Source organism: Cheilinus undulatus, linkage group 22 (assembly GCF_018320785.1).
Source record: "Cheilinus undulatus linkage group 22, ASM1832078v1, whole genome shotgun sequence".
NCBI classification, from domain to species: domain Eukaryota; kingdom Metazoa; phylum Chordata; class Actinopteri; order Labriformes; family Labridae; genus Cheilinus; species Cheilinus undulatus.
This window is the reverse complement of record NC_054886.1, coordinates 10,407,865-10,430,190: the sequence shown is the minus strand read 5'-3', so window position 1 is coordinate 10,430,190 and position 22,326 is coordinate 10,407,865. Positions and strand designations below refer to the sequence as shown.

At 40.2% G+C, this 22,326-nt stretch overlaps 1 protein-coding gene across 1 annotated transcript; it reads left to right on the top strand.

Annotated features, from left to right (window-relative positions):
• The first annotated feature begins 2,425 nt into the window (after positions 1-2,425).
• sf1 (splicing factor 1) lies at positions 2,426-19,721 on the top strand. The gene is made up of 12 exons (XM_041779907.1): positions 2,426-2,806; positions 5,201-5,329; positions 8,417-8,492; positions 12,814-12,966; positions 15,380-15,469; positions 15,556-15,739; positions 15,852-15,967; positions 16,327-16,434; positions 16,520-16,715; positions 16,802-17,024; positions 17,490-17,654; positions 18,668-19,721. Exons 1-12 carry the CDS (start codon positions 2,563-2,565, stop codon positions 18,997-18,999), a joined length of 2,016 nt encoding a protein of 671 aa, XP_041635841.1. The 5' UTR covers positions 2,426-2,562; the 3' UTR covers positions 19,000-19,721.
• The last annotated feature ends 2,605 nt before the right edge of the window (positions 19,722-22,326 follow it).

The following is a 22,326-nucleotide window of genomic DNA, read 5'->3' as shown; positions in this document are numbered from 1 at the left end:
GAAGAGCCTCTCAGTGAGAATTTAATTTTCTCCAGTTTGAGAAGAGACATGACGTCTTGCAGCCAAGATTTGAATGAAGGAGGTAAAGAGGCCTTCCACATAAAGAGGATCTTCCTACGTGCGATCAGTGAGGTGAAAGCTATAACAGTTTTATTGTTGTAGAAATTTCGTCTGGAGGTCTACCAAATATTGCAACATGAGGGCAAGGCGGTATAGCCATATCCAGAATTTCAGATATTGTGTCAAAAAAAGATTTCCAGAAATTAGACAGTTTGAGGCACGTCCAGATCATGTGGGTCAAGTTACAGGGGGCTCGTGCACATCTGTCACATCTACCCTCCAGCTTGTCCGGACACAACCTAGAGAGTTTTGCTTTACTGTAATGAAGCCTACGAAGCACCTTAAATTGTATAAGGCTAAGTCTAGCACAGCTGGAGGATGAGTTGACCCCCTTCAGGGCCTCGTTCCAGAAATCATCAGAAAAAACTGCCTGCAGTTCTTCCTGTCACTCTTTCCTGATTCTGTCAAGAGCAGGTTCATCCTTTGCCATCAAGAGAGCATAAAGGTGGGAAACATGGCCTTTGGGTGAGGCGCCCGCCTTCAGCAGCAGGTCAGCGCCACTAGGTGGGGGGATATGGGGAAAATGAGTTCTAACAAAGTCATGCAACTTAAAGTATCTAAAAAAGTCAGATCTGTTTAGTATAGAATTATTACATAACTGGTCAAAAGCTAGCAAATAGGTTGTCTAAAAATAAGTTTCGTAGGTGCTGAATATCCTTTTGTTCCAAGGATTTAAACCTAGGATCAGTTCTGGCAGGTAAGAATAAATGATTATTACAAATAGGGGTCATTTGGGGTAACGAGAGCCACCCACAATGATGTGTAGTCTGGGCCCAGATTTTCAGGGTGCTAGTGACAATGGGATTGGAAGAGAATTGGGAGGGAGTTAGGGGGAGAGGACTGCATGCCAGGGCTTGCAATGAGGACAAGGAGCTTGAATTGGCTTCGACTTCATACCATTTGCCCTTAGGCCGAGTGCACTAGAGCACAATTTTGTGTGCACTGGCAGCCCACCTATTTTGAATTTTTAGTGTAAACAATGGAACCAGGTAGCCATTTCTAGGCCTCCTTCTATAATTAACCGGTACAATGATGATCATGAGACCAACTCAGATTTTTTTTGCTGTTATATGAGACTTTTGAGACTTAAAAATTCATCATGGGTACAAACTCAAATGGCGTGGCTATGGAGTATCCTCAAAGTTTTAAGTCTTGCTAAGGCACAGGAAGTAGCTTTTCTTCTTTCCAGGTTACTGAAATCGCTCTTAAAATATGTTTTTAATATCCTTGGATCAACCTGCCATGCTATTGTGAAGCTTACAGGACTATGACTGAAGATGTTGCTGTGGCAATGTATTGTTCGCCATGAAACAGGAAGTTGTCTCAGGGGCTTAAAACACCTGTTCTGCTACAATTACTTGAAGACATAAGGCCAGTTAGGAATATTAGAAGATCAATACAGTTTATTTGGTGGATGTGGATAAGTTCCTTGGAGCCAGTTTAACAGGAAGTATGCTACTTTGAATTTATGCCAAACAACACTGACCAAAAATGGATGTTTCCAGACCTCATTCTGGGATTAACAAGTCCTAAAATATACCTAGGATCTTGTGTAGTGCAGTAAAATTCCTTGAAGACAAAATTTTGTTCTGTTCATACACAAAACTTAAGGGTTTTGGTTCTTATGCTCCTTAAAGTTTGAAGTATGTCACGTACACATGTTACTGCCATGTAAGAGAATTAAGTGTTATTCAAACTTAAAGGATAAAATCTGCCTCAATCTTCACTTGTTTGGCTGCGATAACATTATCACATCTTTTATTTTTTTGTTTAAATTGTACACGCCACCACAACTTTTTTGGAATTGTTGAAAATCATAGTGAGACTACATTGATTTGATTAGAGAAATTTCAAAAGTTTAAGGTTAGAGAAATACTAACTTGCATTAACACCTTAACGCAAATAAGGTTTAACAAACTGCATCAGAATATATGGCTCACATTGACTTTTTTTTTACTTCGTGATATGAATTTAATCTCACTGGAGATGATTTGTCAATTTATGAAAATGAATAGATATGATTATCTTATTTTAATTTCTTTATTTTTTATTTTATTTTATTTTATTTTATTTTTTACCAATGTATTACTTAACATTCATGAGATAGCCCAAAAAAGTGAGAGAAAAGTTGATTGTGCTACACAGGGCATGATGGAAACACACAACGAGTGATAGTCATTTAGGCCAATCAGCTTTGAGGATGAGGATAACGACAACATTTCTTTAACCAATCATTGAGTGGGAGGGGCTTACTCTGGCAAATAGGACTGCTCCTTGCTGCAGCGGATCATCCTTTGTGGTTTTCTTGGGAGCGCCATTTTGAGTAGATTAATGTGAACGGGTTTTGTAGGTCACTCTTTGATTGATTATATTTAATTTAGGGAACTTTAATTCGGACTGTCTGACGTGTAAAGGTGAGTGAGCCATCGGCGTACACCGAAAATGGCTACGGGAGCGAACGCAACTCCTTTAGGGAAGTTGCACCCGAGTATTGGCGCTAAACGAGGCTTCGACTCTGGACCCGGAGCGGGGAACGGACTGATGCCAACACCGGGGCCTCCATCGGCCTTCCCGGCGCTACAGGGCTTCCAGCCCCCGATGCCAACCACCTCTTTTCCACAGTTTAATCCACAGGGAGGATTTGGTGGCCCGGTTCCACAACAACCACCTGCCGTTGGTGGATCAGGTAGGTGGACTGGACCTCCTTGAAATACCGTTACAAACGTTTAGCTGAAGCGTTAGCATTAGCATGCTAATGTAGCTAACGACCACGCAGGCTCCACATCACGGCCAAACACGAAATGGAGACAACCCGCGTTGATGGGGGGCTGATGTTAGCTGTAATCAAGGTTATTATCAAAGGTTAGATAAATTTGAACTAATTTAAATCAAACATTCCGTTAAAAAAATAAAAAACACTACATATTATTTATTAAAGGTTACGCCCGACATACTCCAGATGTGTCCTATATTAATCATATTACAAAGATCACTACAGGAGTTTGCCCACCATCTTTAGAAACCACAAGAAAATAGCCTTGTATTGGGTGTATAGGACCTCTATGTTTAGATGCTTCTGATCCAAAACGTACAAATAATAGCCTATTTGTTTCCTTTTATCACATCCGTGATTAAAATCATTGTTTGTCACGACCCTAGTATCAATACTAATCCAAAAAAATAGATTTTTATGTATATACATTGTCAGACTTTATGGTAATGATTCATTAGAGGAAAAGTTAATTAAAGTTGCGTTTCTTTTCAGTGGTTATTTCTTGGGTTGTTAGGATACTACAATTTACGTTTTGACATTATACATATCCATATGATGATAGACGCTGCTGACCAAGTTATAGCTAAATAAAAATGGTTAAATAAAAAACATAAGACATAACCAAAGCTAAAATAAAATACAAATATAGACAAAATATCCCCAGTTTCATTCCTTGATATAGGCATATTGACTGCAATATTCTTAGTAATTTATCTCAACTACAGTTATTTACAGTTTGGATGAGCTTATCATGCTTAAGTTTACGGGTTCTGTAACAATATTCCTTTACTTTTTTTGAAGCTTGGCCACCTGGGCCATTGACTTATGGACAAGTGGCATTAGGTTTTTGTGCACACAGGTCAATACCTTGTATTTACACTATAGGGACAGAGGTATTTGGCCGCCTGATTATTCCACCAACAGGGATGACAATGACATTGTATGTACTTAAATACAAAGTTGGCCCCTCTTTTGCAGCTGTAACAGCCTCCACTCTTCTTGAAAGGCTTACCACAAGATTTTGGAGCATTTCTGTGGGAATTTGTGCCCATTCATTCTGTAGAGCATTTATGAGGTCAGGCACTGATGTTGAACTGGAAGTCCTGACTTGCATTGAGCATTAAGATTGGCCTTCACTGGACTTAAGGGGCCTTGCCAAAACCCTGAAAAACAGCCCCATACCATTATCCCTCCCCCACCAAATGTCACAGCTGGCACCATGCAGTCAGGCAGGCAACGTTCTCCAGGCATTCGCCAAACCTAGACTCGTCCACCTGACTTGCAGAGAAGCCTGATTTGTCACTCCACAGAACACGTTTTTACTGCTCCAGTTCAATGTTGGTATGCTTTATACCACTCCATCTGACGCTTGGTATTAGACTTGGTGATGTGAGGCTTGCATGCATCTGCTCGGCCATGGAAATCTATTTATGAAGCCACTAGTAAACAGGTGTGGCCTAATACTTTTGTCCATATAGTGCATCACAGTCATATCTAATAGAGATGCAAAATGCTGGATTTTGCCAATCTGATATCAACAGATTCATTTTAACTGATACCAATATCTAAATATGTATTTCAGACCTAAAATTTAAGTCTAAACTAAAACACTTTAAGGTGAAATAATGAGAATAAACAGAGATAGAGGCTTGAGCTGATGCAGGTCTGTCGATTCTGCCTAAATCTGCTGGTGCTGATATCATACCAATAATATTGTGCATTCCTAATATCTGCTTCAATCTCTAGTGTCATGGAAAATTTGTTGGGCCACATGACCTTTTACCTCCATGCCTCGGAAATTAAAATGGTCTGATTTAATAGGTCAAGGCCTCACACAGTGGTAGTTTTAGGTCTTGTTGTATTAAAACATCAAATGTGAATAAATATCACGGAGTGAATTTTTGCCTGTTTAATTGTTTTTGTCTGACGTGTGACGTATTGTATGAGATTGACCTTTTCTGGCTAGTTTGGTCATTCTTCAGAAAATCCAAAGCTAATACTGAAACTAATAAAAATTAAACTAAAATGATGCATTTTTACAAATCAGAAACTAAACTCAGAAGGCTGCAGTGAAAGCCCAGAAGAACTAAACTTACAATTGAAAGAAAAAGTAAAAATACTCATAAAAAAGCCAAAACTATCATAACCTTGGCTTCAGTACAATCAAACAAAACAAGTTATATGTGCCTAAAGGTCCTTGCACACCACACACGATTTTCTTTATGCGAATAATTCGGCCCAAAATATCGAGACCAGTACCAGTTAAATGGGCGATTTTGACAGTTTCACCCCTCTCTTGTTCTCTAGATTTTGGTTCAAAGAAAAGGAAGAAGAGCCGCTGGAGCAGTGAGACCCCAGATCAGAAAACCGTCATACCGGGCATGCCCACTGTCATTCCTCCAGGCCTGACCCGGGATCAAGAGAGAGCATATATAGGTAAATATTTAATAAGTACTTGTTTATTTATCTGGTCTTGAATTAAAATGCAGTTATGTTTTATAACATGTCTGAAGTTAGTTTCTTGTTCTAGTTTTCTTAAATATCTGTCATTGTTACAGTCATGTCCTTTTGCAGAATTCCCAACAGTTAGAACTGTAAAGGCACCCACAAGACGTGTTTCTAACCACAAACTAGATTACACAGTTTCATTGATGTGCAACACAAACTGGAAATGTCTAATTGTTCCAACTGTTGAGACCAAGTAAACACTTCTGATGCTCATTGATTATTATGTGATGTAAAATGCTAACTGGGGTCATTTCTCTTTTAATGGAAGTGAGCTTTTTCTGTGGTTTTATGGTTTGCATACCACTGGGCAGCCATTAGCAAGACGAGTTTGAGATAGATGATTAAACACCACTGCTTGCTGCTATCTGTCCCTGAGCTGCAGGTCACTGCTCACTGTCTTGCCTGATCCCCTACACGTCATCAGTATTGTTCTTGTGCATGGAGGCGTTTACCCATAATGTCCTAATATGCTGAAGTGTGCTGCTGTTTATCCTGCTCTAAGTGTGAGCAATGCTGCTTTAATGGCTATCCAACATTAAATTTTCTATTTTAGTGATCATCACAGAATGTGAAAAACGGTGTATTGTGCTTTTATTTTGGCCTGTTTAAAACAATCAAAGTTAAACAGTATTTTTATGAGATGTTCCGATACCATCTTCTCAGTCTGGATGCTGAGTCTCGTTTATACACTGATTAATATCAAAATTTGATTCAACACCTGTGACACAGGCTGAACATTTTAAAGCTGATGACTTCTTACTCCCCTGATTTGACATTACATATCAGGTGCATTCACAGTGCAATATCAGATTGAGCAGACACTGATAGATACTATTTTATTGTGACAAACACAACATGTCTCCAGTGTAAAGAGGCTGGATCAAGCAGAGCTGAGGGAGGAACAGGGAAGTCGTCTGGTAGTTGTTTTATGTTTGGGGCTTAATTCACACAGTAGTTCCCCCTTGAGCCTGTGGCGTCTCAGGCAACCACCTATACCTGATGGTACACTTGTACTAGTTTGTAATATTTAAGGCCGATGCATAATTTACATAGCCATTATGTATGGCTAATGTATTGCTGAAAATATCAAGAGAAATTTTCATATTTGCCAATACAATACTTGATATCTGTAGTTTCTGATATGCTGATGATACCATGCATCCCTTGTGATGCCTTGATATTGCGTGTCCCGGCCTGTCAATTTGGCATTGCTGGAGCATTACGGCCATTTCAGACCGGGCAGATGAGACATGTCTTGGCTGCGACCTGACGTGTTTTTTATTCCCTTTGCATGTCTGCAAGTTAGGGCGGTCTCACGTGCATGATACGTACATCTTATGTGCTGAGAATCTAGGGAATTGAGGTCTCACCTATTTGTTCTGCGCCTGTTTAGCGTTTCTTTGGAGAAACTGCCTTCATTTGTACACAATGCTTTATTTTTAAAGTTCCCAGCACTATTCTGTTATAGACTGAATCAAGTCACTTGTAAGGACTGGTGAAGAATGACAGTGCTTTGATAGCAGCGAGATGCAGCCAACATGCAGCAAACTTGCGCCTGGTATCAAAGCCGTTCTGGCAGAAGCCGGAGTGGACATGCATGCACAGCAAAATATGCAGACAGCCTGAAACGGCAGTTAGAGAGCATGGCACAGTGGGAGCTCCACACACATACACTGACAGTGCTGGGCTCCCCTGCTGGTTCGGTTGATCCTGCTCTCATTTTACTACTTTTGAAGATGGTACAGAGGGGATCACCTATTTCCTCATTTATTTCTTTGCTTTGTTCATAGAGAAGGTATAATATCACAGGGGAGTAAATATCACTGCTTTTTACAGCACTGTGAACTGAGCCAATGCTGCTTTCTTCTCCTGTTACTCCTTTTACTCTCTTTCTGGACAGTGAAGTGCAAAACAACTTCACCTAACCATTCCTCCCTTACACATTCACGTAACAGAAAAGGTGTAAGCACTAAGAGACATGTCCCATACTGGTATCGGAACAACTCTTTCTGAAAATAAAGTGAAACATGTTCACATGCTCTTGTTAAGGCCATATCTAATAGTTGTTTTTGAACCAGAAATGCCTTCCAGCAGCAGTGTAGCACCACCATGCTGCCTTCACAGGCCCTCAGCGGGGTATTCTGAAGCAGATGAGTCCTTTTTGTCAATAACTGACATTGTTATTGATGTTTTCTTCACTCATTGGTAATGGTTGATGTTCTTTGGTATGTAAACGTTCATCTGTGCTCACCTCCCTTTGTCACACTTCTCGTTTCCTTTGCTCATTCAGTAGATCTCTTAAAAATAAAACAAGGGAAGCGTCTTTAAGATGTGAAGCACAATTCACAGGGCCTGTATTCATCTCTATAATCCTGAGTAATCCTCACAGTGAACAGTGAATCTCTGTGTTTGGGGGATTTCATTACTACTTTCATAATGTGCATGGGATGACTGATTGATTTCTCCATTGCCTTCTAAATGTAAGAGTTGTCTCTATGTCATCACAGGCCCTCAGTGTTAGATCTGTGGAGTGCAAAAAAAGATTGTGGTCACCTTTTTTGTTACTGAAACATGCAGAATAAGTAGAGGAATCAGTGATTGTTAGACCCCATGTGTCCTTCAAATGTCAAAGCCGTTAAACCAGAACACAGCAGCACAAAAAAGTAATCAAACCAATTTTTAACTTTGAGATGATTGGCTGGCATTTAAGGAATCATGGTCTAGACATTCACTGATCTGTTTCCATGTTTAATCACTGTCTGAGAAAAGATTAGCCGTAGTTCTGCTAAACTCCTCTGATCCTTTGACATCCTCAGTAAGTGATTTGATGCTGTAGACTTTGACCAGATGTTCATTTCTATCTCCCTTTATTTAACAGACTCACCATTTTTTGTCTTGACCTCAGTAATGTTTGAGACAGAGCTCTCATGTGCAGAGCGTTGTCTCTCTGATGTTGTCATGATAACCACATTTCTCTCCATCCTTGTTTTTCTTTCCTAACCTGAATTCTTCCAGTCCAACTGCAGATCGAAGACCTGACTCGTAAACTGCGTACAGGAGACCTGGGAATCCCTGTTAACCCTGAGGACAGGTCGGAAAAAGATTAAACCCATGAACAGTAACACTTTCTCTACCTTTTGACTTTTTGGAAGGCAAATGTTGATATTCAGTAAATATCGAGTGTGTGTTGTCGTTAGCCTAAGCCTCAGATAACACTGTAGTGTTAGCCAGCAGATGTAGCATTTAGTTAGCTCAATGAAAGGCACCATTGTAGAGATAAAGGGCAGCTGAGCTCTGTTAAACCTATGACTGCTAATGGTAGATAAAGCATTGTTAGCCTCTACATTCTGAAGGAAAGGTGAGTATGTACAGTTTTTAATTGATTTCATGCTTTATAATGAATTGGAAAAATTATTGTCAAAATAGTTTTTTTCCCCTCATGCAGTATTTGATTTTGTTTGACAACTTTGCCTGTAGGCAGTTACCTTTAAAAACAACACAGTCTGCAGTTACATGAAAGTAGTCACTAGAAACAATTTTATATTTTCTTTTTTTAAAGATAAATGATCCAATTTATAGTATAAGGAAATAAACCATGAAAGGAATTAGTCAAGGTTCATAGGTGTGTTAATCTATGATTATTTTAAAAATGCTCAATAGTTGAGGTATAAATCAGCCTGGTTTCAAAATAACACCATGACTGTGGAAAAATGTAGTTTCATAGTCAGTTAGCTGAGCAGGTTCCTTCAAGTTGAGGGTTCGATTTTAATTTTACTTTTTTTAAACAAACAAGCATGGTATAGAGTCAAAGGGCGTTTTCACACCTAACCTTTTTGATACAATTAAGCTGACTTTAAGTCAGCTTGGGAAGTTTTCCTGATTTGTATGTATATATTCTTAAGGGATCAATCAAATCCTGGTCTGGACCGAACAAGACTGCTTAAAAACGGGGAAGGCTGTTTATTTTTTTTTAGCCTCCAGCCTGAAAAAGTAGACAGACAATGCTTCTTGCAGTATCATCGCTGCGATGAACTGCGAGAAGCTTTGAGCTTTTTTTTCTTTCTTTCTTTAAACCAGCTACTGTAGCCCGTCAAACGTGTGTTAAAGAGCATGGACAGACCTGTTGGATATTCAGAATCAGTTTGGGTGGATGAGCTGGTCAGTTGTTCATGAGTGTTAACAGGTTCCTTCTCCTCAGATGTCTTGATGTACTGGGGTTGCTTCACGTTGATACCCACATTTTTTTCTGGTAGTATTTGTGCCTCCTATTAAACTGTATGCTTGGCCTTCAGTGGTAATTGTGAACAATTAGCTGAGATGTGTCTGCCCCTCTGGCTTTGTTTTCGCTTTTTATGGCCACAACACTGATTGGTTGGTCCTCTCATGAGTATCAGTCAATCACCATTAAAGCCACTGACACCCCATATATTGGTCCCATGAACATCTAATTATTGGTATCGATATCAGCCCTGAAAAATCAAAATGGACTGATCCTAACAGCATAAAAATCAATAAGTGGAACTGAATCCATCCATGTAGTTGCTGGTCTGTTTTGGAATTGAAAGGTGTCTTTGGAGTAGCTACGGTTTGGTACAATCCACTAGTCTTTGATTCCAGGATTTTTTTCTCGCAAGAAATTCCGACAAGTTAGTTTCCCAAAAATTTGAGGGATTATGCAACGAGAGAACTCGGTCCATGATTCAGACTAAACCAGACAAAACCATTGGTGTGAAAACGCCCTTATGTCCAATTTTATTTGTTATGGTGTTTGATTCCTATCCGTTCAACAATCTTACTAAAATGACAGATTGTGAAGATATTTTTAGGCACTTGTTTTCTTGTACAGCTCATGGCAGATGATTGAACACAGTGGTCATGTAGCAGACTTTTTACTTCATTTTTTACATTTTAACAGCAAGTTTGTCCCTGATTAATAGGGAGCAAAAGGCCCATTTATTTGCCAGCTTTTCAGAAAGTTGTTATGGTTCACCGAACTCATTTCATCATGAAATAGTCAAAGGAAGTGCTTCAGTCTCGACTGAAAGTAGTATGATTTTTTGATAGTCAGAAATGGAGCTTAACATTAGGTGTAGGGATCGTTAAATGTAGATGTGTTACAGTTACTGCTGGGAAAAACTTGATTTCTCCTTTTACCTCAAAGTTAAGTTTTAGTTTGAAGATTGTTACTTCTCATGATTTAACCCATTGCTTGTTGTGTGTATCTTATGTAGAGTATTGTATAAATAGATGAATCATTTATGATGCTTAGTGTTTGAGATTTCCCTCTGATACAGGTTTGTGTCTAATCCCCTAAATGTTTTATCTATGATTTTTATTTATAGCTTTTACCTATCAGCTTTGAAAATTAAATAGTAGATAAAATTGGCTCTTATGGACATGATTGTTGGTAACTAAAGATTTTAAAGGTCCCACATTAATATTACACTTGCTGGATGCATGGATGGTAGATATAACCCATGATAACTTGGCTCATAGCCGACACCAATAAAAGTTTTCTCCTAGATTTAAAGGGTTTGTTGCTGGTCACAGCTGCTTTTCCCCTTTATGTGGTTTTAAACATTTCCACTCAGGGGTTGGGGGGCTTGTTCCAGTTGTTTGTTTGGATGAAAACATCCAGAATAGGATTTGTTCTGGGAAAAGACTGGGTGGCTTTTAAAACTTAATTTCCATCAGGATCTTGTTGCAACCTGCCATAACTACTGTTTTATATATATATTGTTTAGTCTGTTCAAACTTACCTTCCTGCTCGATTCACATCCCTGACACCACTTCATCATTAGCCAGAGGACTTAAGACGGGAGCGACCATTGTAATGTAAACCATGTGACACCAGGAGAAGAGATGGCGAGTAACACTAGAGGAGAGGCAGAGACCACATGTTTGTTGCAGTTTGGTGACTCACTGAAAATGTCTACATGGCTCACTTTTGGGTCCTGATCCACTAGTGAGCCAAAGCACTGAACAATTTGTGAAACATGACTTTTGAATAAAAAGGAGGACTTGACTCTGGGTGCAGGTCCAGCCCTTGGATCATTTCTTACATGTTTTTTCCCCACGCTTATCTCTGTTTCCAACTCTATCCACCGTCGATGGATGAAAGCGTAAAAAACCATTAAAGTCAGCAGGATTACTTGATTGGGCCTTACCCCCCCAATTTTAAGTATGCTAAATTAGGCCTAAAAGTAGGCCTACAATTACAGCATATGTGGCCAGCCTTGCACATCTTCATTGTGCCCCACAAATCTCCCCACCAAGGAGGAATCAAAACATGAGCTGTTTATTCCTTTAGCAGAGGTACTGATAACTCAGACATTGTCAGGGAGTTTTGGATGGCCAAGAGTTGTCGGTTTAGGAGAGGGTCCGTTCCAACTTACCTGATAATACTGCTCTAATGCTACAGTGAAACGGCTGGGAAGGCAAGTATCAGCAAACTGAACCATACATATATAAACAGAAGTTAATGGCGGGTGGCCACAATCTGTTCCTACAGGAAGTGGCTCTCTCCCAAGAGTTTGTAACCTTTTAGCTAGAGTCCCTGTCGTCTGTGCAGTGTGTACAGTCTCTGAATAATCCGACATTTCCACAGCAACCAAACGTTGATAAACCTCTCCCCGATCTAATGTGACAGAACCAACAAACCAGGGGTGTTTCAGGTTGTCACCGTTGGAAGATTTTAAGGAAAAGACTTTTTTTTTCTTCACATCCCACGGATACAGATGTGGCTCTCTGCTGGGAGAGCGTAGGAAAAGGTGGATAATCTAATCTCAATTCCTTTTCTCTAACCCAAATTACCCCACATCAGCCTAACCCTTTTTCAAGCACAGAGCCTCCTTAACGCAGCGACACAGGTTTTCAGCATCCAAGGGGAGGTACGGACCTCTCTCTCCACGTCAACACCCAGAGACCCTCACAGCCAGCGTTCTGCTTAGGACTGGTTCTTTTTCTTACCTCCAGCTTTCCTCTCCTCTAGGCCAACAATCCTGTATGCAGGTTTAGTCATGGCCATGTACTTTTTTTGATTCTGTGTGGTTGATGCCCCTCCAGTGAATTGGGTTTATTACCACTAAACAGCATTGGTTGCCCCTTTTTATCTTTACTTATATGATAAATGGACTTTAAGAGGTCAGTGCAGAGTTCCTGTATAACTTTTCTTTTGCTCTTGCACTGACCAAGAGTCACATATTTCAACTGAGATTCTCAGTAAATCCAAATTTAACCAACAACTCTATAAATGTAACTGTATCAGCACCCTTTGGTTAAATTCCTACAGTGTAATCTAAATTTTGAAGTTATAGTCAGCCGTAGGGAGCCTGAATGATTGTCTGAAGCAGGACTCCACTTCTAGAAAAGTATCCATGATGTCTTTGTTGTCTTTTGTGGTCCGGTTTCAGGTCTCCCTCTCCAGAGCCAATCTACAACAGTGAGGGGAAGAGGTTAAACACCCGAGAGTACCGAACACGGAAGAAGATCGAGGAGGAGCGCCACTCTCTCATCACAGAGATGGTGGGACTAAACCCAGACTTTAAGCCTCCTGCAGACTACAAGTATGATTAATTCAGTTTTTTAAATTAATAATACCAATATTTTAAACCTGCACTTCACCTTTTACAGACATTTGGGTCAGAATTACTTTGCAAACAATAGATGCAGTTAAAAGAATGTTTAGGGCTAGAGTTCAACAGTGAGGGTCCTACTGACTGTGTGCTAGCTGTCAGTCTTGCGATACTGTTCTGTAGCACTTTTAGCATACAGATTCAATTAGTCTGTGGGTTCAGTGTTGGCTCTGTTGGTTAAGTTGCTCCACAGAAGATGTCAATAGCCTGTTCTGTTGACCTGTACAGGACGTGGAGGTTTTATAGATATATGACTCGCTGTTATTGTAGTTAGCAGGCATTCTTTCTCTCCTGGCAGAGGCTTGCACCTTATTAAATTGAATGGATGACTGGAACCAACTGACTACCTTGCTAACACTGCCAACTTGTGGAGATCCACGTCAAACTTTTAAATTCACCCTGCCTGTTTAATACTCTACTGGTCACTTAAACCAGAACCACATTTGACCAACAAGTGCTACCCAACACCAGGAAATCATGGTACTATACAGTTTGATGAAAACAGGAAAGGCACCAAAATTTGACAGTACGGTGCAACACTAGTTATAACCATCCAAGTCAGCCTTAGCACTCGCCTTCTGAGGCATATTCCACTCCTCAGCCTCAACAATCCAGTATGCTCATTCAGTGTTCTCAAAAATATCTTTGTCCACATAAAGACACATTTATACAGATCACACCATGTCAGCAATAGTCCATCCTTCACTGTGCAGGTGAAGCAGCTCACTCATAAACACCACTGATGTCCTTGACATGTGAAAGTTTTCCTCCTCAGCTGCTGCAAAGACCATTTCATTTTCAAAGCTGTCCCACCAACCTAAATGAGTCAGTCCTAAAAGACTGACATTGGGGGCGGGGTTTGGAAGACAATAAATCTTTGTCCACTGGTGGTGGAAACTCGCCTTAGGCTCTTCAAATACATACAGCAGAAATACATTCAGACAGTCAATAAAACAGCCAACAGAACAGATCAGTTTACACATTTAACAGTCAGAAGTGTTCACCTCGTGGGTTGGATCTCATCAGTCTTTGCAGGTTAAGAATATCAAACACTCTCTGGATAAATGACTTCTTGAATACTTTTTAGTTACTAGAGGGACCCGTGGAATGGGAGCTGCACTAGGATACTCCTTGATTCTTCTGTCCTATCATTATTTTATCTGCCATTTACAAAATCTTTAATAGTTTATTCTTCGATCTACAGCTCAGATAGCCATACCAGATACATGAACTGTTAAGGCCCACTTAATCATAGATTTATACTGTAGTTCTTGAATTTGCTGATTAACTCCAAGGCTGCTGAGTTTCCTGAAGAGATAGTTGCTGCGAGCATTTCTTGAAGATATAATTTGTAATCTAGAGTAGCTAAAATGAAACTTCAGTACTGTTAAAGTTTTCCACAGTTTCACCAAGTTGGCCATTAAGTGGAACTAGCTCTGTTTAAAGATCTGTAATAGGGAACATATTTCTTTTGTCTTGGTTATGTTATTTAGTGTCTTTAGAGTGAATGAAGACTATTCAGGCATCTGTTTTCATCATTATAGTGGAAAGGCCTGTGTCTGTATGTTTAAGCATGGAGAAAGTCAAGTGAGTATTTGCACACATCTGTCTAGCTTCATCCAGAAAGGAGTCTACCTGGTGGAGTGTTTTCAGTGACCTGAAATGCCTTTTGAATCCCACCAAAAAAGGCTAAAACTCAGAAAAAGGCTCTGTTTTCAAAAGGCCCATATAATACTACACTACCCACAAGCCCCACATTGAAGTATCTGATTGCTTTTACAATGTGCATCTAAAGCTCAATCTGTCAATGTTGATATGCAATACTAAATACACCATGAAAAACACATAATATACTTCAATAAATACGATTATCAGTAACCACTACAGAAGTACAAGCTACAATAAAAGTAATGCACAAAGGTCTGTAAGCTTTGAAAGACTGAACAGCTACAGTTTGCAATAAGCAAAGCGAATCCCAGTGGATTGTGGGATCTGTATTTCCTTCAGTCTTGGGGAAAAATAAACCAGTTATACTTTTGCCTTTTTCTCCATTCTGACTTGGTTCTAGGATTAAATCTATTATTAGAAAGATTTTTTGAAATGGTAGTGGAGGTTTTAAATCAAGTTTTTATCCAGATCAGAGCTGCTAAAGTGTTCTGTCACTGTTGAGCTCTGTAGGAGTCTGCAGCTCTCTGCTGTTCCTGCAGTGAAGGAAAGTTGATGGAAGATGGAAAATGTGCTGTAATGACTATGATAAAATATTAATTCAGATGCTTTTAGGAGGATCAGACAGCTGTTCCTTACTTACTGTAAATGCTTATCATGCGTTCTTTTTTCCCTGCAGACCTCCAGCCACTAGAGTCAACGACAAAGTCATGATCCCACAAGATGAATACCCAGAAATCAACTTTGTAGGTCTTCTGATCGGGCCAAGGTAAGAAAAAAAAAACCCTAAACAATCATTTTTTATGCAGTTTGAAGTGAGTTTGAGTTTCACTCTGGTCTCTGCTGATTTCACAGGGGTAACACACTGAAAAACATTGAGAAGGAGTGCTGTGCTAAAATCATGATCCGAGGTAAAGGTTCAGTGAAGGAAGGGAAGGTTGGCCGGAAAGACGGCCAGATGCTTCCAGGAGAAGATGAGCCGCTGCATGCCCTTGTCACTGCAAACACCATGGAGAACGTCAAGAAGGCAGTGGAGCAGGTATGATCAGCTCAGCTGTCATCATAAATTTGCCGCTTAAACCTTCAGACTTTACCTAAGTGGGATTTAACATGTTTACAGTTGGATAAAGATCAGGAATTTGTGTCCTCAGATCCGTAACATCTTGAAACAAGGCATTGAGACACCTGAAGATCAGAACGACCTGAGAAAGATGCAGCTGAGGGAGCTCGCCAGACTCAACGGCACCCTGAGGGAAGATGACAACAGGTCTGTGTGACAGCTGACTCTTGTTAAAAAAGAAAGTTGTAGTCTTAGACCTGGAGTTAACTTTTATTTCATCTCTGGTCTTTTCTGGGTGACAGTCTGACGTTTAGTGCTTTCAGTATGACTGTGTGGAGGAGGAATCATAGGTCTTTGTATTGAGATTACTGCACCACTGTAACTCTTTGGCAAAACAAGCTTACAGGCTCTTTGTTTACATCTATACGGTGCATAAACGGTACATAGTAGTAGAAGTGAAGTAGTAGTTGAAGTGGTGGGTTCAGCTGTGGGATATAGGTGATTTTAAGAAGTTTATGAATTCCAGAGCAGCGCTGAAGTCAGGTTTTGCCTCTGTGTCTCTCCAGGATCCTTCGGCCGTGGCAGAACGCTGAACCTCGCAGCATCACCAACACCACGCTGTGCACCAAGTGTGGAGGAGCCGGTCACATCTCCTCAGACTGTAAATACACAAGGTGATGATGAGGAATTGTTTTCTCTCTCTCAAAGCTGAGATCTCTTCATGATTCTTTATTTAACTGTGGTGTTTTATCTGTGCAGCTCCTTCGCCGCCCACAGAGCCACCGGTGGTGAGCCCCCTCAGTCGGCTCAGGACAAAGCCCGTATGGACAAAGAGTATCTGTCCCTCATGGCTGAGCTGGGGGAGGCCCCGGTCCCAGCGTCTGGAGGGGGACACACCAGCACCCAGGGAGGAGCCCCCAGAGCCTCAGGGCCCAGCAACAACCAGCCACCGCCGGTGAGTCTGGAGCAAGATAATCCCAAAGTTCTTTGTCCATGAATATTTTTTTATTAAACCCTCTCCCTGTTTTTGTTTTTACCCAGAACCGGCCCCCCTGGATGAGCTCAGGGCCTGCTGAGAACAGGAACTTTCATGGCATGCACGGAGGGCCAGGAGGCCACGGAGGTCCGCATAGTTTCCCTCCACCCATGCCAAACATGGGAGGGCCCCCCATGCCCCCCAACCCCAATGGTCTGCCACCTCCCTGGATGCAGCCCCCTCCTCCTCCCATGGGCCAGGGACCAGGACCTCATGGACACCCCATGGGTAAGATGGGACTTTAAATCATCAGGCAGTATATCAGACTAAAATTATTGAATATTGATAGATTTTCCTCTGCATTGCGTGAATTTATGAGGGATCATGAACAGAAACGGACCAAAATTTCTTCTTTCATCCCTTCTTTTTATTAAATCAGGGTGTCTGTGGTGTCTTAAAGTATTAAAAGTTCATAAATCAATAAAGAGAAAATTAAGACTTTTAAAAAGTATTAAAGTCTTAATTGCACACAGTGGTCTTAAATTATTCAGCTTTTTAATTTCTTTATCCATAAGAGGTTGTAATCCAGTTTTATGTAGTTTCTATATTTTATAAATGTAACTGTCACTTATGTAACAAGTAGAAGACGTATCAGGCTCTTAAATGTATATAGAGGGTCTTGAAAAAAATGTTAAAGTATTAAATTTATGTCAGATGTACCATATATAAACTAACTTAAACTTTCCATTTCAGGTCTGCTGCCTCCTCCAATGGGCATGATGCCTCCACCCCCTCCTCCCCCCAGCAACCAGCCACCTCCCCCTCCTTCTGGACCCCTGCCACCATGGCAACAACAGGCTCCGCCTCCTCCCCCAACGAGCAGCATGGCAACCAGCACACCGCTGCCATGGCAACAGAGTAAGATCACACTACGCCATTAAAAAAAAAAGAAAAAACCCAGTTAACATACATACTGGTCTGTGCTGGGAACACAATGTACCAGAGGGTAAATACCAGTCTAGGTACTGCTGGGGTCAGGTTTTAGTTTAGACAGTGCATTGTGGGATAACAAATCTAGACTTTATTTTTCTTATCTTCAACACACTGAGACAGTTTTTTGTTCACTTTTTAGATATAGACGTATTCTTTGTTCTCTGTCACTGTTGGTTCATTTTGTCCTCATTTTAGAAAACTTGTTTCCTCGTTAAGACAGACATGTTAATTATTGTCCATGTAAAGGAGGGTATCAGCATACCTGTAGTTCCTGTGCACCTGCTCTACCAACTGAACTAAACCAGTGCCCATTAGCTGTATTTTGTAAGTCAGCATTTAAAGTAGGGCTGTCAAGAGGAACCAAGTTAGTTGCAATTTGTATTAACAAAGAAGAAAGATTGCAAAGTCTGAAGGCTCTGAAAATTCATGCATATATTAAAAAAATATCACTGTTTACAGTGATGTTTACAGAGGAGACATAATAATCATGGCAACAAGTTTCTTTGACATGTACCTAATTTCAGTTTTTCACACCAGGTGCTAAATGTGGAGCTTAATTGTTATTGATAGAAATATCAATTAGCATCAATAAGCAGCATAACATTAGTGATTTATCCATTATCCCTTTATTAAGGGGCCCTCTTTGGCTGCTGTTACTAGGTTAAACAAAACCGCAAGTTTAGGAAACGGAAGGAAGACAAGTCACTCTTGCAGCAACCATGCTAAAGTAATCAAACAAAGGTTACAGTTTCACTGTCACACACTGTAAAGACTTCACCCAGATGAAAGTTTTTGTAATTGGAAGCAGCCTATCAGGGCTTTCTAAAAGAGGAGTAACTCATAGAGCCAACAAAGTGTCAGTTAAATGATAAATTAGCTGTGGCATAAACCCTTTTCCGTAAAAATGAAGTTAACCCTAACCTCTCCCTTTCCTGCAGACACTACGACCACGTCCAGCCCTGGCACCGGCACCCTGCCCCCCTGGCAGCAACCCCAGCAACCTGCTGCCTCTGGAGCTCAGCCCCCTCCACCCATGGGTACCCCCTCCATGGTGCCACCTCCCCCTGGAGTCCAGCCTCCGCTGCCTCCCGGAGCCCCTCCTCCTCCCCCTCCACCTCCTCCTGGCTCCACGGGCATGATGTACGCACCTCCTCCTCCCCCGCCTCCCATGGACCCCTCTAACTACGTCACCATGATGGGGATGGGGGTGCCGGGCATGCCTCCCTTTGGGATGCCTCCTGCCCCCCCACCTCCTCCCCCACAGAATTAAACTTTGGTCCCTACATGTGCTCACAGAAACCGTATAACCAGTGCTTTATTTTTTATTGGTCCTCCATCAGAGAGGCTGTTGGTTGAGTTTGTAAAGTTGAGTTTCCTGTTTTTAAAGTTCACATTCTGAAGTAGATTAACCAAAAAACCTCTCCTGCTAGGTTAAATTTCTGCTCATGGCTTTGATTCTTAAATTATATCAGACAGTATTGGAGATGATATATATTGGAATTCATCCTGCATGATGCATTTAAACGACAGATTTCTACTCCCGTCATGTCCGTGTGTCGGCTTAACGTTGAATAAGATGAATATTTTTGTAATAACAATGTGAAGTGTTTCTTAGTTCTGTCAGAAAACCTTTTTGTAGTTCAGTCTCAGATTGTTTTCCAGAAATTTCCAGGGTTTTTATTGTTTTGTTTTTTTTTGTTAACTTGCCTGCGTCTGTCATGACATTGAGTTAACGATGGGGGAGTTTGACGCTTTGACCCCCCCCCCTGCACTACTTGAATGCTAAACATCAGATATCTCTTTGTTTTCCTGATATGATATGACGCTGTGTGCAGTGTTTGTATTTCTCTACAAGGACAGAGATCTGATTCTGTCCCTGAGTTGTTAGACCAGACGGATGTTTTACTCTCTCTGGAATCACTCTGTCGTGTTGAGTGTGGATGAACAGCTGTTGAAATCTTGCTTGGTTTCGCATTAAACTGATCCATTTCACCTCCGAGTGCTCACTGCGTTCTCCTTTCAGGGATGTGAGACCCTCTGTGTGGGTCCGAGTGTTTGCCAAGAAATTTCTTTTTTTTTCCCCCCAAGGCGAGGCCAGGCTGGCTGCTGCTTCAAAACGTTACATAACCAGGTTTTGTCAAGGATGTCCTCAGCCCCACAACTCTCCAGGAAGTCTACACTTAGAGAAACAAGTGTAATTTTTAAAATATAGTTTATATAATATAGTTTATTATAAAATTTAGAGTTAAAAAAGGGAAATTTAGCCAAATTATCCACTTTACCCTGCAAGGGCCAGTGCACTGTAATAACAAATGGCTCTGCAAGTTGAATTTTACTGGTGGCTGACTTCTCAGTTGATTTATTACCCCAGTAAACATTTCCTTACATGGTTATGTTCTGTTCTTCAGTTCACTTTGATCATTTAGTAAATAATGGCCTCATATACTTAATGGCTGTACTGATTTTGGTCTGGCTCTACTGCAACAGACTGCTCACCTCTGCCTACCACCACTCACCTCTGTTCCTTGCATATCTTTTTTAAATGAAGGTGTCTTCTATAAAATTGATCTCTAGAAAAGTGTAAGCTCAAAAAATATGTAAAAGCTTATTTTTTTCCCTGGGATTAACGTCAAAGTTAAACTTATAAATTCTAGATTCAACTCCAGAGGACAATCAACTTCCTTCACAAGGAGGGTAAGCCACAGACAGTCACTGCTGACAGATAGGGTTGTTCTTAGAGGCTGTATCAAAGCTTATTACTCCAAAGTTGACTGAAGGGTAAAGTATGGTGAGAAAAGGAACACAACTAACAGGGATGATCTCAGCCTTCCGAGTACTGTCAAAGAAAGGTTCAAGAACTTAGGGGAGCTGTAGGTTCAAATATTTTCCTTTTATGAGAAGAAATTAGAATTTATCACGAAGTTTAACTTCTTGAATTAAATCAAAGGGGAAAAAATCTTTTTAAGGTGTTCATATTTTTGTCGTGCACCTGTAAAACTAATTTGAGGAGCCACTGCTGTCATTTCATGGGTGAATTTCACACATCAAGGGAGAAAAGGTGTTAAAAAGTGGCGATGCCTCCAGCCTTGTAAAGCAATCTTGACACAAAGTATTTTGGGGGTTTTTGCATCAAAAAGATGGAAGGTGTTTCCACTTTTAAAGAGTTTTTCTCCTGTACTATGTGAAATTTATCAGTGAAACTGAAATTTTGGTCTACTGTAAAAATATACCTTTGATTTGAGAGGATTTGAGACGTCCATTGCTGCAGCCCACACAGATTCTGTAGGAATGTATCATTAGAAACCAGAAAAATGAGAAGTTATGGCAAGTCTTGGGATCGACAATATGTGACCATGCCAGCCTTCCAGTCTAACTCAGTGGTTTTCAACAGTTTTGCCCAAGGCAAACCTCAGATCAAGCATGTGTGTTTAGTTGGAGTATTAATGTCTGGTTGTACAGATTCCCATGGCACACCTAGACTGGCTTCAAGGCACACCAGTGTGTCTGCCACACCGTTAGATTAACACTGATCTAACTTGTCAGGAGAATGACATAAAAACCAAACTTGTGCAAAATTTACTCTCTTCTGTTTGAGAAAAAAAAGGTCTGTGCCAAGTAAAAAGGTAAAAAGATTAAAAACAATGCTGGCTATGGGCCAAAACCTTGTATCTCCAAAATCCCCAGTTTTTAGGGAATGTAATAAAACTGTAAATTTTCAATTAATTAAACACGGCATGATCATAATCAGCATCTTTTTTAAACACTTTTCATCACTTTAAAATAGGTTAAAACACACTGGCTGGTGTAAAATGGGACCAAAAGCACTGGTTTATAAAAAATGAAAATTAAATCAAGAAAATTAAAATACAAGGTTATGATGCCAGCAATACATTTCTTCTGAAATAAAGAGGAAAAGTAAAGCTTCAATATCAAAGCTAAGAGCAGTTTGGTTTTATAGTGGTGAAAGTAGATGACAATTAGCAAAAATGGGTTAAAAATAGTAAAATGTGGTTAAAAATTGGCAAGAAGACATATTTTCAAAATCAGAACCCACTGAAGATTGGCACACTTTTAAGCTCAAAAATAAAAATTCTTAAGGTAACCTTTAGAAAATATGCCAGCACCATCACTATTGATCGTACACCAATATCGATATCATCAAGTCTCAACTGGGCTGGTTTGTTTACTGAGTTTTTCAGGGACCCTGCAAAATCTGAGGACAAGTCTGACTTAACCATTAAACCAGAGAGAAATAAGAAAGTGAAACAGTATGAATGTTTCCAGTAGGATAACAGTTTTTAATTTGAGTTAACAACCCTAACCCTAACCCAAACAATGGATGGATGTATCCAGAATAATCAGCTTGAATTTTGTACTTAAACCGCATTAGTATAATGAGTCGACATAGAAGCAAAAGCAGGCTATTAATTTAATAGTTTTTTTGTGGGGGCTTTTTGTTTTCTTTTTTTAAAAAGCAATTAAGGTTGAGCATGTTTCTAGTCAGATAAAATACATATATTTTAAAATGAATATAATAAAGCGTTGGCACTGAAAAAACATCAATAACAGAGAGACTGAAAATGGATTTAAAAGATAA

Bases quoted from the DNA above. Each gene is read 5' to 3' on its own strand.
- sf1 (XM_041779907.1), top strand. From the start codon at position 2,563: ATGGCTACGGGAGCGAACGCAACTCCTTTAGGGAAGTTGCACCCGAGT. The intron at 15,470-15,555 runs GTAAGAAAAAAA...CTGATTTCACAG, and splicing joins GGTCTTCTGATCGGGCCAAG to GGGTAACACACTGAAAAACA. The intron at 17,025-17,489 runs GTAAGATGGGAC...TTTCCATTTCAG, and splicing joins ACCTCATGGACACCCCATGG to GTCTGCTGCCTCCTCCAATG.